The 19,170-nt window shown below is 45.3% G+C and overlaps 1 protein-coding gene across 11 annotated transcripts in view; it reads right to left on the minus strand.

Moving 5' to 3' along the window:
• LOC119432996 (armadillo repeat protein deleted in velo-cardio-facial syndrome homolog) overlaps positions 1 to 19,170 on the minus strand; it is a 129,699-nt gene that overhangs the window by 3,043 nt on the left and 107,486 nt on the right. For 7 of the 11 annotated variants that reach the window (XM_037700137.2, XM_037700146.2, XM_049658990.1 and 4 more), the window contains 6 exons: positions 18,521 to 18,786; positions 17,620 to 17,770; positions 16,010 to 16,242; positions 13,777 to 14,008; positions 11,809 to 11,828; positions 10,642 to 10,791 (listed from right to left, as the gene is read on the minus strand). In XM_037700137.2, the coding sequence (XP_037556065.1) occupies positions 10,642 to 10,791; positions 11,809 to 11,828; positions 13,777 to 14,008; positions 16,010 to 16,242; positions 17,620 to 17,770; positions 18,521 to 18,786 (1,052 nt within the window). Of the gene's footprint in view, positions 1 to 6,523; positions 6,586 to 10,641; positions 10,792 to 11,808; positions 11,829 to 13,776; positions 14,009 to 16,009; positions 16,243 to 17,619; positions 17,771 to 18,520; positions 18,787 to 19,170 lie in introns of all 11 variants that reach the window. The other 4 variants (XM_037700145.2, XM_049658992.1, XM_037700143.2 and 1 more) reach the window with 1 other exon arrangement.

A 19,170-nucleotide genomic window follows, 5' to 3' on the forward strand; every position in this document is an offset into this window, starting at 1 on the left:
GGCCGTGCAAGTGTTACATTTTACATCCTCCAGCGCCTTATGACAAGAGAATTTGCGAGATGGTCAATGTTAAGCATGTGCTTTGCGAGCACGAGCTCCGCATCCATCAGCGTGTAAAGTCACTTTGTAGTAAGGCCACTGATGGCAGACAGAAAACTTGGCGCTTGTGTGGCCTAACTAAGGATTTGACCGGCTGCAGATAAACTACGATATAATGAAAATGGACATAACAAATTATAGGATATAATGAAGCAAATGCTAAATCTGGTTGGACGTGCTTTAGTTCGATGAATATTCTACTCCTTTAACGAAGCCAAAAATACAAGATTTCAGACAGTATCGGTTACAGAAGCGAACATTTGTTTGTTTGTCGGCTCAAAATACTTGGCAAGAGCAACTTTAAATAGCATATTTGTAGTATGCATGCATGTTCTGGCCTGCGGCCTTGGCAAGCCAATGTGCCAATCCTGTGTGATTACAGAATCGCACGATCACACATCAACGACCGTGTGAAACACATTTTTAATTTAGCATTCACATGCCGTGCATGTGCACTGCAAGCTGCTGAGAGGTCTTCCAAATCGACACGAGACCGACCATATTGCTGGCTCATCAGAGACATCCTGCTTGCCTTATGCAATGACCTGAATGCAATGTTTTTTGCTGATATCAGCAAGGATGCTTAGGTAACGAACACTGGATTTAACAAAGGCATTTGGTTAGACGGGACTTCATTAAAACAAGGTTTGAGGCTATATTTTGGGGTGTGGGAGAAGCAGAAAAGTGACTAGAGTAAGATAGATGCCAAATGAGGTTAAATTTGCTAGACTAAAATGGACAATCCTTTACAGTAAGTGAGGATGGCAAGCAGGTCTGGGACGAGAAAACAGAGTTGTTACATTCTTGCTACATACTTGGCCTCACAGGCCCATAGAAAGACAGCCTATATTATAGCTGAACTAGCCAGCTGGTTACATTTACTGACTGGAAAGAGTTAGGAATGACACAAAACGATTCAAAATTGCGTAACTTGTGATGAGGCTGCCTTCAAGTTGCCAAAAGAAGCTTCCTGTATGTAAAAAACCATGGCAGCGACCAACCGAAGGATGGTGAATCCTGCCAAAAGAGGGCACCAATATGTAGAACAACAATGGAATTTTAGATACCAGACGTTACTGCCCTGGCTGCCTTGGACACGACAGCAGCGGGAGAGTTCAGGAGTAGTGATGCCTCATTAAGCCTTCACATTCAGTGTCCTTTCAACTTAAGCTTGCTCATGGCTTGCTCAAGCAAGCTGATATTGAGCAGTGCAGTGTTCCAGCTGAACACCAACAGTAGCCGACTGTAGCTGAACAACTGTAACTGACTGCATCATTCGGTTACAGCATGCGAAGTACCGGCTATGAGAAAACAATTCCACTGTTTTCACGTGAAGCCCTGTGTTGTGCAAGCTCGTAGGTAGCATGTTGATCACACATGTACGACAATGTGCAACAGACAAGGCATATGCTAATGTTCTTCGAGTTTTTAACTACAGTTCTCGATAAAGTGGAGAAGCAAAATGGCCAGATTTTTCTTTTGCTCCAGACTGTTGCTCAGCGACTTCAAAACAAAGGAAAATATAGAGGAATGCTGTAATGCCATAAACCATGCAAATGACAAGAAAGTACATGATAAGGCAGGCTAGTCATGCATCATACCAGTTAGCCATACAAGTTGTAAATAAAATCTTCCTATCTGAGCATCTGAGAGAAGGGAAGCGCAGTCGAGGACGGCAGAAAACTAGGCGGAGTGATGAAGTTAGGAAATTCGCAGGCGCAAGTTGGAATCAGCTAGCACAAGACAGGGGTAATTGGAGATCGCAGGGAGAGGCCTTCGTCCTGCAGTGGACATAAATATAGGCTGATGATGATGATCTCTAGCCATCTCCTGCGACCAACCCTGATGAGCTAGCCAGCATGGCAGTATTACTAGTCAATCATTTTCAGGGATATCAATTTCAGCATGCACTTATTGGATAAGCCAGTGGATGGGATGCCCATTACTCCAATGAGACACTGTGCTGGATATTAAGTCAGGCAAAAGCGAAAGTATCTCTGAAAGTGTTTGAGCGAGAATACGACCTCAGATGCATGCCTGTGAGCAAAAAGGTGACCAGCACTTGTTGTGCTAGCATTAACATTTAGCGGCATAGCCTATTAGGATAACAAATGACAACAGTTCACAGGCCTTCAAATTTTTGAACCAACAGTTCCTAGTTGTGCTGGTGTCCAACTAGGGAAACAGGATGACTCCATTGTTTGTGGAGTGTTGTCTCAGATGTGTGACCAACATTTCATCATCAAAACAAGGAATTATAAATGGAATATGAAAGATAGCTCTTAAATGCAGTTATGCTAAGACAGGTGAAAACATGCTATATAGGCAAAAAGCAAGCATGTCTTGCCACAATGTTAGATGGCTGATGGGAGTCAAGGGCGACACAGAAAAAAAATTAAAAGTTCATGCGAAAAGTATCAGCAAGTGTAGCAAAGCCATGGCTGCCGAGAAACAAGTGACTCAGCACAAGCATTACCTGTCACAGTGTTTATGTACCACAAAACCAGAATGTACAGTCAGCTGTAAAAGTCTGCAATGCATGGCAGAGCAATGCAAAACTGCATTGCTGCGCTTCTGCCATCACACAGCGCGGTGTTGAGGCTACCGGCACTTCTGTGCCAGGCGCGCTTTGCGCATGCATGTCCTTTCTTCGCTATCGGGCATGTCTCTCCACTCGCTTCCCCGTGATGCGCTTTTGATACTTGTAGCAGCTGCTGAAGCGCCATGTCACCATCGCTGTGCATCTGCTTCGGCTGCTGCGATGGATGACGGAGTTCCCGAGCGTTTCTTGCGCAGCACACAACGTTGTCTGAATAAATGTTATCTTCCAAAAGGCGTTGCCGACCGAGCATTAAAATTAATTACCATATATTTTGATGTGTGTGCTGCTGTTTACAATGAGTACACCTTCCAGTCATCACAGGAAAAAACTCATACGAACTGGAATGATATTCACTATGAACGTAACAGTTCCTTCCGAATTTCCCCTTTCTTTGTGCGGAGGCTGGTGGCAGTGGTCCGTAGTGATTGGAGTCATAAATTTATTTATTGCCATTTCCTCTCAACGCACGGCACAGGGCTTCTTGCGTTCCGCCCTAAAAAAAACGTGACTGTCGCCAGCTTAATTTATTGTGTCATCATGCTTAGCTGCAGAATGCATACGCCACGTAGCCTCTATTGCAGCAGATGTGCGGCAATGGTGACACAGCGCTTCAGCAGTGGCCACAAGTGTCAAAAGCACATCACGGGGAAGTGAGCGGCGAGACATGCCCGATAGAGAAGAAAGAACACGCATGCACAAAGTGCGCCTGGCGCGTAAGTGCCTATAGCCTCGACACCACGCTATGTCATGGCAGACGGCGCAGAAATGCAGTTTCGCGTCGCTCTGCCATGCATCGCAGTTCCCGCAAACTATTGCGGCTGACTGTGCTAGTTAATGAAGATAAAGATTCATAGCTGTTTACTAGTGGAAAAAATCACGCGCTTTTAAGGACTTCCCGAGGCCCTGACAAAGCATTTTCAAGGACTAAAGCAACATTACTTATCGTAGATTGAAAATGGAGCACTGTCAATAACACACAAAAGAGGCACATGAAGAAGACTTATCAAGCGGACGACTACCCGCCACAACAAAACTGCGAAGCAGAGAAGAAATTTAAGTTTTTCTTAAGCACTCTTCAGTGGGCAATACATCAAAACACTGAGCATGTAGTTCAGAACAAGCGTATTGCGACACAGTTGACTTGCAATAATTCAGACTTGAATAATTGAAAACATGGTTTAGTCAGGAATATCTTAAAATTCTGGGCTACGTTTTTAATGCATTTAATCGACATTATTAAACTTTCTTTATCCTTCCCCAAAGAGAAGGCAATGTAGCTACAAAAATGATCCGAAAATGTCTGCATTTGCTAATCAGCCTGCTTGAATGTTGATGGACAGTGCCACTATATTGGTCTCAAAGACATTCCATGGCACTATCTACTGGACTCTCTCCTTGACGCAGAAAGCGACATCATGTGATACTGGCTGCGGAGTATTCAGCCTCTCCAGCAGTTCAGCCATGGTTAATTCCGAGTGCTTGCATGTTTTAACCATTCTATGTGTGGTGCCTTGGCTATAAAACAACCTAGCATGTACATCCCAGTCTGGTGCATAGCGCAGCAAAGGCTTTTAGTGAGTGAGCAACCTGATGCTTTCATATTGGTTATTCAGTTCGCAAGATCTTTCATAAAATTAGCTACTACGTGCACTTTTGCCGCAATAGCAGTACTGCTCACAGCATTCCTTACAGGGAGTGCGGCTTGCCACTTTCGCCAGAATTATTGCGGGAGGATCATCTTTCACCGATTTGTTATAATATGTGGAACTTCAACCGCTATATTTTTGTCTACTCAATCCGTGCTTCCTCCGTGTGCGCGCATGCCAGTGGCATGCATCTCCGTGCAGGGTATTTTGACTGATGTCATATCAAGCTACAAGCGCCGAGTGCATCACTTGTTCAACTCTTACGATTACCATAATATTTCATTTTCAGTGACTTTAACAGCCAAGCATCTCGCTGCCACTTCGTTTTGGGGTACCGTATTTACACGATTGTAGGTCAACCCATTTTTTTCAAATTTGACAATTCAATGTTGGGGGGTCGACTTAGAATGGAAACTGAACCGTGTACCACTAGTAACAGCAAGAGAAACGAGAAATCAGGGGTGCTACGGCGTGGTTACATCTTTACACCTATGTTTCCATGGTTACGGTAGAAGCGTAGCGCATTAATTTACCGTATTGCATACATTTTGATTGCACGCACCACGAGCGCACGGCTCTTGTGGGAGCATCGATTATGGAAGAGCCGCCGTTTGGGGGGTATTGGTAGTTGGCGGAAGAGCTTTTCTTTGAGATACGATTGTTTTCAACGGCCGCGCGCATCTGTCACTTCTGCTGTTGTGCTGAATCGTCGCGCTTGTCATGAGTGCCAAGAACTTTCGGCGCTCGTTCACAGCAGCGTTCAAACGGGCTGCTATGCTCCATGCCGAGGAAACTAGCAACTGCGCAGCGGGACGCAAGTTTGGAGTCAGTGAACATGTGGTGCGGCAGTGGCGGCTTCAGCGCGAGGAAATTTGGCCTCCCTCGCTACTGTGTGCGGGTGGGTCCTCTCTGCGTAGGCGGCTGTACCGCGCGATGTCGTGGTGCGGTCGTTATCGAAGTGTGGACTCACACTTGATGACGACGTGCTGTGGGACCTCAGCAGCTATGACGGCAGCAGCACCAGTGAGGTCGACTCCAGTGACGACTAGTCTTAGCAACCCCATCAATAAATTTTCCTTGTGTGAATGCACTCGCGTGGTTTTTCTTCACCCCCTATTTTTTTTTTTTTTTGAGACATGCAATTTTGGGAGGGTCGATCTACATTCGAGTCGACTTACAATCGTGTAAATACGGTACGCATGGAAATTCACATCGGGCTCGGTCGAATATGTCCGGCACTGCAGCACTGAGGAGTAAACCATGCTCTAAGAGAGGGCAACTAAATTGCTGCCTTGGGAATGAAACAAATTATCTACAACCTTATAATCAAGGCTTCGATTGCCCAGCCAGCAAGCTGCGTTGGTGGTGGCAAAGGTGTGAATGCGAGTTACAGGATGTCACTTTCTACGTCATAGCGATAGCAGCGCCAGTCTCTTCAGTGGTGGCCCTCGAGGTCAATCGCGCCAGCAGTCCTGCTCGTGCATCTGCAGCAACAGGGCTGAATGTTCTGTTTGCATATCTGTTACAGAGTTACCAAGTACGCATATCTGGTAGTACCACATCTTATCCAACTTCTGATAATTAATTCAAGCTAAAGACTGCCCCTTAGGAGTCGAGTCCTTAGAGAGTTCTACCTTGGCCGTTAACGTACTACTCATTGCAGAATACTGGGTTGCTGGAGACATTTATGTGGGCAGCCGAGTTGGTGGCACCAGCTTGTGGCGTATATTTTAACCAGACAATGCAGAGCTTGTATTGCAGTGGCCTACCACATTCCGCTAGGCTGCTGTTGTGAAGCATCGGCAGCGACAGAACAGTTAACATTCAGTCCTTCTTTTACATTCTTCGACAAGAACACTCGTGTAACACAAGAACAGTTCCAACATGCTTTAGCTAGTGAAATTTTCAAAAGATGTTAGTATCAGCGTTGCTACTGCCATTGCCAGCTCCAGTAACCCAGAATTCTGCAAAGAGCACTATGTTTGCGAACAAGCCAAAACTCTACATTGCAAGCTGACTGCAACTGCCGAAAACCACTACATTTTCTAGTAGGCGTGACAAAATTATGAAGTGACATGGAAGGTACGATGCACACTCTTCCCAAGCAACAACACAGCAACATGCACAGGTTAAGACAGAGAGCCATGCAAAAGTAGAAATGGGAAGGAAAACCCACCACGTTTTATTTTAGTTAAAGGAGTGTAAGACCAGGTCGGGAAGATGTTAGAAACCAGGCGGCTGAAGGAAAGAGCAAAGTTAGTCAGACATGGCACAGACTGAGGGCAACGTGAACACAGAAGTGCGTGTTATTGATAGATGGCAGATGGCACGACTGCAATATCTTGAGTTATCACCCATCACCAATAGAATGCCTGCACCTATGTTTGGCAAAGTACCAAAAGCGACAACAGGGGCCGTATTCTGAAACGTTCCCCCCTAGGCGAAATTTCTTTTTTCGCTTTCAGGGTGCGCGCTGATTGGCTGGTTGAGCAAAATTGAATGACATCGGGCTCAACCACCCAATCAGCTCATCCAATTTCGCTAAAACAGCCAATCAGCGCACGCCTGAAAGCGAAAAAAAATTTCGCCTAGGGGAACGTTTCAGAATACGGCCCCAGAACACTGGAAAATTACCAATGCCAGCAACATTGTCAGACTGACACGAATAAATTAGACATGGTGAAGATATATGAGGTGTTGTGGTGCACGGGCTAATTAAAATAGACCGTGAAATGTCAGCTGACTACAAGTGAATTTGAAGCAATAATGAATGAGAACTGTGCTCTCTCAAACATTAGTGACTTATCTCATATTTTCAATGAAGTGGGGAGATGATAACTCAGGATATTACATTAAAGATTCCTCATCAGACATTACGATATAAACAAACACTTCTGAACTGCAATTATTGTATGGTGAAGCTGTAGCAACAGATTTTATGCACTAGTACATTTAGTCATACTGTATCCGATAACATACTATCATTCATGCTTGCTGAACTACATCCCAACGAAGCTAGGTTCTCAGTTTGTGTTAGTGTTAGCCATCACAACCAGAAGCAGTAGACAGAGGGACAAACAACATTTCGCAAGTATTACAGATAACAAGCAGCAGGGCAATAGGGAGGCTTCAGCCATGCTATTGAGGTTTGCATAAATAGGAGTGCACTGTATACATGGACTGTTCTTGCTAAAGCGCTGGCTCATTCATGCTTGAATTATACACAAAGCATTTTAGCACTCTGCAGGCATTACATGCCTGTTCAGTCCACAATGAATCTTAAGTGGGAGTAAGCTGCAGCGACACTCCTAAAAATCTTCTAGTCCGCTGCAACAGAATGGTGGCACCATATGTCATGGCTACAGTGAAAACACTGTTCATCGTAGCCATGACAGATGAAGCCACTGTTCCTTTGGAGTGGAGTTGACGTTTGGAGTGGTTTCTCCGCAGACGACACTTCACATTTAATTAATGCGTGTGAAACTGGTGAGTACAGTAGAACCTCGTTGATGCGCTCCTGTTGTGTACGTTTTCCCGGCACCAATGTTCGCAATCGAGAACACAAAAAATTACCCAATCGAGTTACGCTCATTTTTTACCGGTTAATGCGTTTCCGGAAAATACGATTTTTTGGCACCAACGTTCATTAAGTCACCAAACTGCGATCGTACGATATGTTTTCTGGCCGTTAGATCCCATGTAAACAAGAAAATGCACGAGGCATGCGTGATCGAAAACAGTATATAGCTGCCTGCCGCAGCAGCTTCACCGCAATACTGGCCCGCCCATCTCACATGAAAACGCCGGCAGGCACTCAGTTTCTCATTTCGGTACCAGCAAATCTTCTCTAGGGTCGTCGCACGCCACATTCACAGCTATCACCGCCAATCCTATTGCGATAAGCATCTTCGCCTCCCTGTTTCACAGCGCGTGGTGCCGTCGGAAGCGTAATGCACGCTTTTAATAAGCGATAACCGAAACGCGCTGTCATTTCCTGCTGCAGAGTACGATCGCATACGTTTTCCGGTCGCTAGGTCCCATGTGAACAAGAAAAGGACGAGGCGCGTGCGATTGAGAACAGTATATAGCCGCCCGTCTCACGTGAAAATGCCGGCACGCACAGTTTTTTTTCCCCGGTACCAGCAAATCTCTGCCTGGGTCGTCACACGCCGCATTCACAGCCATCACCGCCAAACCTATCGCTATAAGCATCTTTGCCTATCTGTTTCACAGCGCGTGGTGCCGGTGGAAACGCATTGCATGCTTTTAATAGGCAATAAACCAAATGCGTCTCCGTTCCCTGCTTGCAGGCCGCCGTCGCCCACCAGTGCGATTTCATTTCAGTTTCCCGTCACCCTCTTAAAACACCATGCAACAGGAAAACAACGAAACACGTCTCGGGCCACTGGAGCACCACCAGCTCAACGCATGTCGGCGTCTCGGGTCGTAACGATCTGTGCGACGCTTCACATTATGTAGATGTCAACAAGAGTCTGTCAAATTTTTTTAGTTACTTTGGATCGCACGTTTTCCCGGTTAGTACGTTTTTCCTCGTGGTTTCTTCTGAAATGATTGAACGAGATTAAACTGTAATGCCCGCAAACAAGATATTAAACTAAACTTGCGGCAAAATACTACCTCAGCGCGAAATTCGAGTGCGAATGAGCAAGCTGTTTAGCAAGAAGAGTCGTGTACACCTCATCCTCCTATTCAAGCAACACTCAGTACAATAAATCTACCAAAGTCGCACCTACTAAGCAGAACCGCACAAAACACGGGAGTGGAGGACATGACAGGAGTGGCCTCAAGACCAATTTTTTCTCAACATTTTCCAAGGTACGTGTCCTCGTGAACTAACCTGTCTTCAGCCGATTCCTCATGTTATCATCATTTTGATTAACTTGTATGGTGTCCGCTACAAGATGAACGCCTCAACCAGCGATTTCCACTTGCTGGAAATTGTGATAGGCTGACTCAAGCCTATGACCACAAATCTGCTTTTGTCCCTGCATCTAATTAATCCGTTGCTGCCTATGGCTGTATTTCCCTTCATTTGGAAGCTACTTTCTTAGGAAGATAAGAATTAATTTCAAGGTAAGGGAAACACAGTCAAGGATGGCAAAGGATTATATGAACTGATGAGATCCGTCGATTTGCAAGCATAGGACGGAGTCTGCCAACACAAGACAAGGTCAATTGGAGATTGCTGGGGGAGGTCTTCATTCAGATTAATATCTGCGACAACAGATCCTGAAAATTTCCAGGATGTTAATAATAAGTCGTACGAGACATTGTTGGGCATCTTGAAATGAGCGCGTTGTTGCTCATAAGACCAAATAAGACCTAATTATAGCATGGGAAATGTCGCAGACCTGAACCTATTTGCCACAGAATGAACGGAGTGACACATTAGCACGATGAGCGGGCATAGTCCCCACTTGCCCTTGCTACCAAAACATCATACGCTGCACATGATGTTTAAGTGCACAGAAATTTCTGGCCCTCTTTGAGACTTTCAGACCTGTATCTAACCACACTTACGGAATGTCGTCACATCGAATATACCAAATTTGGCACAATTTTGTCAATTGATCACTGCGCACTTCACTGGACTACCCTACTTTTTCAGCAGCTTCCAAGAACTAAACAGTATCATAATCTCAATATTATGCCACATACTTCTCGTACAAACATGTTTATGCATAGTTTTTTCGCCATAACCAGTATATGATAGAATGGTTTGTCTGGAAATGTTTGCGAACATACTGCAAATAAATTTCTAGCAGTCTTGAATGATTGTAATAGTGTGCACAAGTTATTGCTTTGTTATTTTGTAACCCAGTCCTGCTACAGCCCAGTAGTGAGCAGCTGTATGTATTAATAAATAAAAATAAATAATGTGGGATTTGACGTAACTTCACGACCACAAGTTGTAGTCGTATAATATGTGAAGTAATTATTCCGCAGAAATTGCTGCGATAAAAAATAACTGCACTGCAAGATGCGCAAAGTGAGACTTCTATGACAGTATTACATGTGTAACTTGAATTTAATTCAACTGAATTGAGTTTACTTGCAACAGTATTGCGGGAGACCAGGAAAAAAAGAGAAAAAAAGAAAGCTAATCGAACAGCTTGAGAGGACCTGGCCAACCTACACACACGTCGGCATAATGGTAAATTTGTCGGCATGCGTAAGTACCACAGTGTTGCCTGCTGAGCGTGAACCGGAGCACAGAAATCGAACAACAAGCAAAGAAGAAACCACAAAAGCAATGCCAGGAAGGACACTTACAGGGCCCGGTGGGAAAATCGGGACGCCACCAACAGGTGGGCGGTGCATTGTCGGCTGCTGCGGCTGTGCAGGCTGCGGAGAACCTGGCTGACCCTCAGCGGCACCACCACCACCGCCATGGCTGAGTTCGCTCAGAGGAAGCTCCTCCGACTGGATAAACATCGATGCAATGCCATGCTGAACAGCTCTCAACAGAAAAGACAAGTCCATTCATCTGCTTCTGCAACGGTTGGCCAGGTGCTATCTACACAAGCTGCATTCACCCAATGATGGCGCCCGCATTTCTCTTGGGAAAAGAAAAGGTAAGGGAACACTAGACAGCACAAACAATTTACTTGATAATGATATATCAAGCCAACCCACGCCACCATTCTTCTGTGTGAATTGTGCGAATCACAATAAGGCAGATTAAAATCCCATTAGTTCTAGGGTACATTTGTATGTTATCAGGCATTGTTGCCTGGCCTGCAACAGACCACAATCAACTTGGTTTGCAGCGAGGACAGGGCTTAAATACAGTAAAGAGTAAAATTCAGTAAAAATACAGTCATGGGCCCTAAGAATTCTCTGAAAGAACTTCCCGCTAGAAACCATTTCAGTGCTGACAGGTTTGTCTCATTAGTACTTTATACAGTTGAATCTCGATAATTCAAACTTGAAGGGGCTGGAAAATTTGTTCGAATTAAAGGAAGCTCATTGAATGAAAGACTTACGTGCAACGCTGCTTAGGTGGCGTATGTGCAATGAGCTAACACACGAGTGACGAGTTCCAGAAGTATGGCTTCAGGACAGCGCACCACGTGCTGCCATGAACCCGCACCTCGTCTTGGTGGCTAAACTTTCTCATTTTTCAGTGTGCATTATATGCACTAATATACAGTACTTGCAATGGGAGATGGGAGCAGCAGCCAACATGTGGCCGCACTGCCAGGTCAGAAGCATTGCCGCAAGAGTTGGCGCGCAGCTGAAAGCACAGTCGGAGCCGCGGTATGTTCAAATCAACCGTCGCAAATGCTTACACCTTCGAATTACTGGGTGGTTGTTTCACACATTGAAATACACATAATTTTGACAAAATCGTGGCGTCAATTCAAATAAACTGGAAGTTTATCAGTTATCATCATGTCAATATAGAGAAAAATATAAACAAAAAGAAAATGTGCTTACCCGACTGTATGGCATGTTCACTGCAAAAAGAGAAAGACAGGGGAAAATATTACAGAAACCTCAAGTTTAAAAGTAGCTTGTGTTTTTCGTGAGAGCACACAAATTATTTCAAAATATAAGGTGTTATCCAACCAAGTCCAAGCCCAAAAGTGGAGATTCTCTCAGCAACGAAATGGTGGTGTCATTTGTAACTTTTCTGGTGAAATGCATGCACTACTGCACTTCATCCTAACGACAGATAAACCATCATTTCTTAAACTGGGACAATCACCTGTGTAGTTGTGCATCACCTTAAAAGACATGTAGCTTCGTTTTATTCTGGATGAAGCATGTAACTACTGCTCTCAAACATGGAAATAAACAAAACACACTGTGGAGTACTACAACTATGAAATTTGAGCATGGACAAGCCAATTACAGCTCAGACCACTTGTAACGTAACCACTTATAGTCCAGGACTGGATAAATGATGTCTTTTCTGACTCGCATTTATTCTCCTATAGAACTCATGTATATGCATACAGCTTAAAGTGCAGCCGTGCGAGATGGAATACTAGTTATAATGCGATTACCGGAAAATCTCGCAGACAAGCGAGGTAGCGAGCGCGCTCCTCAGCGAGGTGTGGTGGCCAAGGAGAGGAAGACGAGGCCAACGCGGAAGAAGAGACGTGGAGCGAGTGACAAGGAACAGAGGGAAAAGAAATGAAAAGAAAAAAAAAAAGGAAGGACGCAGCAGCAGCGTGCTGATTCAGCGGGCACGCGGGGGTTGCACAGGCAACAAAGAAGCTTTTTGATCTGACCAATAGTACGCTGCGCGTGGTCCTTATCTAATGCGCGCACAATGCCACTCTTTGGCTCTTCAGTTTGTGTGCGGAAAGTAAACAGAGTCGCCAACATGATCTTTTTCGTAGACGGACGGGGTTGCAGAAATGTCTGAATTATCAGCCAGGCCGGAAAAACGAATTACGATGATAAAATCAATTTGTTGTCTTTGAAAGCTCCAGCACTGCGGAAAAATTGGACGAAGCCGCGAGTGCGTTTCGCATTCACCCGTTGCAAAGCGTGTCATCGCGAAGTGGAGATATTGTACGGGCACCTTGACGGCACGACGCTGTCAAATGAAACTGCGTTCCGCAAATTCATCAGTTCGGAACGTTGTCCACAGAGAATTTTGTCATTCCTAGCATTATGCACACATGCCAACTTTAGCTATATGCCCCTGATGGCTAGACTCAACTAGCACCCTCTCGTCAGGAGTTCAGCGGCCAAAGTTGCGGTTTCGTGCAGAGTGAACGAAATGCCTTGCAGTAGCTGTGTGGCAACTGGAAATTGGAGGAACCACCTTGACAACGAAAGTGAAGGCACATCTCGGTTGTATGCTTCCATTCCCGGACACATGCAGCTGCTTAGAGGGTCTAGATGTATTGCATGTGCAAACAGCCTTTGAAAAATGTTTTGGTTATAGTGTGGTACCGCTTACAGTGCGGGAATTCGAGACTTCGGCAACTTACGTTATAAGTGGCCTATGTTGTATTAAGATTAATTGTTTGTAAGGGCATGTAACAGCAGTTCTTGGGTTTTAGATGAGCTGTAATTTAAATAGTTTTGCTCAGGTCTGCTTCGTTAAAGACTTAGTTGAAGTAAACACGTGTCCATGAAGTAGTTCCGTTTTGCAGGAAATTTAGATGTATTATGTTCTATGGGACATCAACGGGGAATGAAGGAATCTTTGTCGTTGAGAAAATTTTGTCAGAGCGGACTTCATTGTGCAGGGATTTCCCCTTAATGTCTGCCTCTTCAAGAATACCGGCTCAAGGAATCTGCTTATCTCCAGATATATGACAAATATGATAAAGATAGAGAGAAAACAAAAAGAACACAACAAAGCCGTGCCCTGCTTGAGCGACCAGTAGCAGTGGCAAAACTGTTAACTGCACACACTCCATCAATTCTGCAAGTAATGCTCACCAGGGGGCTGTCCGCTGTTAAGCTCTCGGGCCACACGTGGCAGGGTGCGGTCCTCGTAGCGGGTGCCACCTTGTGAGCTGATTGGCCGGCTCAACGTGTTGTTGGCGCTCGACGGCGGCGACGACGAGGAGTTGCGTGCCACGAGCGTCCGCGTGAGGAAGTGGTACTCGCGCCAGCCGGCGTTCTTGTAGACTTCCCGCAGCTCAACGTGCTGCCACAAGTTGTACAGGAGCTAGAAGGGATCAAATGAGAAAAACATGAAATAAAGAAAATAAAACGAAGCATAACATTGCGGGGGTAACGGCAGGTAAATGTGTGCCCAAAAGCCGCCTTGTGCCTTGCACCTCCTAAATGTGAAGCTCACAATGCACTTTTTACAGCAGACAACCTGAATCTTGCCAACAATCTCCTACTGCCTTGTTAAAGCATCAGTGATTGGCAATGATGCTTACGAGCAAACTTGTCAGGCGAGTGAAACCGAATGTCGGCAAACTGTGCTCAAGAAAAGAGGCACCTAAACATGACCATTTAAGCACTAATTGCACACATTTGCATGTCACAAGGCTAAAAGAACCAACTAACAGGTCTATTTTTCAGACGTAAATGCAGAAATGGCATCCTCAACAGTGTAATCACTCAATAACACAGAGAATTTCTAATTGATGGAGGGAGTAAAAATTGGCAGCCCTGTGCTTGAGCTCCTTGCACGGTGTTCTAACAATACGTGGAGGCGACAAGGTGCGACGCAGCATTCGAGGTAACTGCTGCTCAGGTGTCCAGGCGTGTTAGGATGTTGGCACGATGAGGAATGACGACAGAGGCATCACAGACCTCGCACCTCACTGGTGCACGAGATGAGACCGACGGGAAACAGTCAGTATTTGTCAGCACCCATTGAAAGGATTGGATTTAGCTTGACGTTTACTATCCATTGCGCTCAGACCAATGTACGCACCATCGTGTGGTAGGCAGGCGTACAGCTGCTCAGCAAAAACGCTAATTCATGTGTGTGTACACAACATTTATGGCAGCAGTGGAATCCGAAACACTGCCCTGGCTCCGGTAGAACCTACTGAGTGCAGCGTGACAATGCGTCCATTTGGCTTTGTCATTTCTGCAGCCAAACATACTTTGCTTCTCCAGAGGCCTTCTAACCCTCCATGCATGGGCTGCACGTGCTGTCGATGCCAGGACAGTGTGACAATGGTGGAGGCACCTACGCGCCTCGAATAGTTGCGTAATTGCTATCACATAAAAAACAGGGTCAGTCAGTGGAAAGTCAATTCTACGATGGCATGAAAGAAGCAACATCTAAATACTACCGTATTTACTCGAATCTAGGCCGACCCCGATTCTAAGCCGGCCCCCCAAAAGTTCGAAGCCAGAAAAAAAAAAAAAAAAAGCACTTACCTCGAATGTAGGCCGAACAAAAAAGCCATGACAGCATTCGCAAAATGAAACAGCATTTATTAAATATGAACATGCCGAGCTCATTCTACGTCACCGTCGCTGCTAGCCTTGCCGCTATCTTCCATCTTCAAACAGTGCACTATTTTCAGTACCATCAAGCGCATTAGAGATGCTTCACTTTTTGAAGGAGCGCACGATTAATGTTTGCCATCCTCATTGCGGCGCATGTAAAAAGCATCTCCCGTGGACCCCTCCAACAACGAACGTTTTTCTTATCGATGCCTAAGTCCCGCCCAGCTTGAACGTTTGACGATGCCTCTACGGCTCGCACAACTACCGTATTTACTCGATTCTAACGCGTCCTCGATCTTAACGCGCACCTGTTTTCCGTGATGACAAAAAAGTCCTTTACAGTACGGTGCACGGATGTGTCTAACGTTTACGCTTGTGGCTTCAATTACTTTTGCGACATTAATCTAAATTTCCAAGCCCTTAGTTTTCTAAACAAAGAAAGGCAATTAGTCTTCTCACGCGCGCATAATCGACGAAAATTGTTACATTTATAAAGCAATATCCTGTTGAAAATGATCCATTTACAAAGTCGCAACACCGTTCGAAGCGAGAAGGATGAAGCTTACGCAAATTCATGCATACTGCCCATCATCATTCCCGCGCTGACTGAACTGCCACACTCGTAGTTACCATGGAGGACACTAGAGCCAGAGTACCCACTAGTCACTAGTATCTTTAGTAGGAAGCTCCATGCACGAAGGGGCAAGGTGTGCTCACACACAGCGACCGAGCCCGGACAAATCGCACGCACCTGAGATGTGAACTTGACGACACGTGCAGAGAAGCGGCCTTTCTGCTTGGTAATGTAGGTTAGCCGCGTGACACCGCCGGCCTCTAAAAGTGAGCGTGCAAAGTCACTGTTGCGCACAATCACTTCGTTGAGTGTAGCAAGCACAGCCGCGATGGTGTCGTCGGAGGTGCCCACGTCGTGCTGCGGGTTGCCGTTGGGCAGCTTCTGGACCAGATCACTCATGGCGTATTTGCCTGCAGCAGAAGGCGGCACATTAGGCAAATGCGCAAGCACTGCAGACTGAACAAGGATGTGCACCACTCTTTCACGCACAGCAGTTTGTTCCCACTGTGGTATAAGAAAATATTACTAAATAAACAAATATTAACATCATTGCATATAAAAGCTGTTTAGAGGTCATAAACACATGCATACCTGCCACATTGATGACTTAAAGGATTGGGAGATTCGCCAAGAAAGGGGGGGGGGGGGGGGTCACAGCACATAAGAAAGGAAAGGCGGTGAGCTAGCAAGCAAAGTTCTTGTCATAAATGTTGGGAAAGACATTAGGGTCACTGCCGTATGAAATATGGAGCAATAAGGTTAAGAAATTTTTACCCGTTAGCACAATGCTGATGCTCTCTGCTCTACTAAAATTTCTCTAATGTGCACATTGCGTATTCTGTTCATATTACGGTGTTTACTACAACATTAATTCCTAGGTATCTGAGTATATTTGTCAATTTCACCGCTTTTACTTGTTATCATTGTGCTTATGAACTCTAGAACTGTTATTTACTCTTTATTTTGCCACCTTGTATAGTTTTCCTTTTACATACATTGTTTTGATTCATTCTGGTCTATCAAAGGAATCAACACATTGCTTTGCGTTAATCAACAGACTGAAAATGCAAGAAAAAAAAATTTGAATTTTGAATACAATGACAATGTTTGGTTTCCAAAGTTGCATTAGAAGGTATATGAATGAATGAATGAATGAATGAATGAATGATGAGTGATTTATTTGTCCAAGTCAATTAAGCATAAACCCCATGCAAGCGATCTTGCGTGCGATGGCGACAAGCGACGTGATGGAGATGGCTGTCGCATTCACTCGTCACCTGCAAGTCGAACTACATGTGAGTGACGACTTGGAGCAACGTTTCCCGGTTTTGCCGGTATGAGGGCAGCAAATAAGCGCTGAAACTGGCCTGACGTGTGCTTTATTAATTCAAGTTGATGCGATTTGCTGTAAAGAGCAGCATAAAATATTTCTGAAGGTCTTGCAGTAGACGTTATCATAGCCCTTCCGGGTGATGAGCGACAAATTCTAGATTTCCAGAACCGTGCAATCGAGTGACAAGAACGAGTGATTTGTTTGCGCGATGGCCCGTTTGTCGCTCAAAGCCGTCGTCGTCACACACAAAATCGCTCGCATGGAGTTTGGGTTTCAGGGAGTGGACCCAAGACAAATAGCTACAAAAAGTAGCTTGAGGACATTCGGGGCCCAATAGATGCATTTGCTCACCCCTCACAAGTAAGGTTCCACTTGTTGGCGCATTTCAGGTATCATAAGTAAATAAATTAAATAAGCTCTTGTCTCCCAGCAGTGGTGTGACTGCGCAACTCACCGATCAGCTCCTTGTTCCGCTGATCCATGGCCAGGTTGCGCAATGCTGTGGCCACTGCACAGACTACCCTGTCCACTTCCATCCGGAGCAGTTCCACCAAGACAGGCAGGCCCCGGTCTTTTCTCACAGCTGCCCTGATGTCTATGCTTGGCTGCAAGCAAGCAAAAGTATTTCACATTTGAAAGAACGACAACACACAAATGAGCAGTGTGCTAGTACCGTTGAACCTCGATATAACGAAGTATTTAACTTTTTATAACTTCTTGTCCATAGAACACCATGTATTTTGAACCTCAATATAACAAAGTGTGCTTATACATGATTTCAATATAACAGAATTTCACTGTCACAGTGAAGGAATACAGAGACAAATGGAAACTTTCGCGGACACAGATGGCCAAATGGTTGAATTACAAGCGGCTGCTTGCGATCGCATGTTTCAAATATTGCGTCGCTCAACCGAGAACGATTGGCGGCGACCGCCGAAGTGGAGCCCAACCGAGAAGTCCGCTTTTTGGTTGGAGTTGCATCAAATTTCCTAATTGATCATCCCAACCAGACAGGCAATTCTGTCGAAATGTTCAGCTTCCAGGCTATTCGCTGATGTGTCTCATGGACGTTTTTTTACGCATGTTGGATATCATGCAGCTTTCTGTTCAATATGCATTGTTCAAAATTTCGTCATGTTGATGCACAGGCTTTCAACACTGACTGGCTGCCCAATCCACCTTTAAAATCAAGTACATTGGCCTCGCTGGTAACAGAATTTAATGTAACATTCCACCAAGAGCAAAAAGCAAGTTTTTAAACAGTAAGCTTTGATGCATGGTGAAAGGCATCGACATGGACACTGAGTCACAGGGGCACCACAGCTTCAAATTTCCATGTCTTGAAAGCCTACCTGCCAGTAGCAGGCGGCCAGGTTCTGGATGGCACCCGCTGCTGCCTCTAGCGTCTCAGGATTAGAGCACTCGGACAGCAGCGCCAAATATGGCTGCACAACCTCCGGCTGCCAGAGGAGTTCCATGCCGGATGGGGGATCTGACTGCGGCCGTGGAGACGTGCTGGCCGAAGCCGACGCCAGAGCCGATCCGGAGGACTCCTTCTTTTGCTTCTCCAGGGCTTCTTTCTTCTTCTTGGCTCCAAAACAGCCCAAGCTGTCACCGACTGCATCAGGCAGGTCAGACAGCCACACATGAGTTGTGCAAGAGAACGCCACGAAGTATCATGCAACACATGAGCCACTATTCATGTTTGTCTAAGTGCAGAACAGTCTTGGCTTCAAACTTCAACTTCAAACTTCAAACTTCAAACCCAAGCTTCGGAGGACCTAAGCTCCCACTGTGGGTTCCTTGTGTCCCTTAAAGCTTGGGCACCCTAACCTAATGCTCTCAATTGACATATGCATTGTGTCTGCGGGAATCCTGAATGATACTTGTGTATCCTCACTGCAATGCGTAGGCATGAGCTAACCCACAAATGCTTGTTCTGAGTTTAGCCATGTTGTGGGATTTGTTGTTTTATTTGGGGCATACTTACATGCAAAGCTAA

Source organism: Dermacentor silvarum, chromosome 11 (assembly GCF_013339745.2).
Source record: "Dermacentor silvarum isolate Dsil-2018 chromosome 11, BIME_Dsil_1.4, whole genome shotgun sequence".
In the NCBI taxonomy this organism is placed as follows: Eukaryota; Metazoa; Arthropoda; class Arachnida; order Ixodida; family Ixodidae; genus Dermacentor; species Dermacentor silvarum.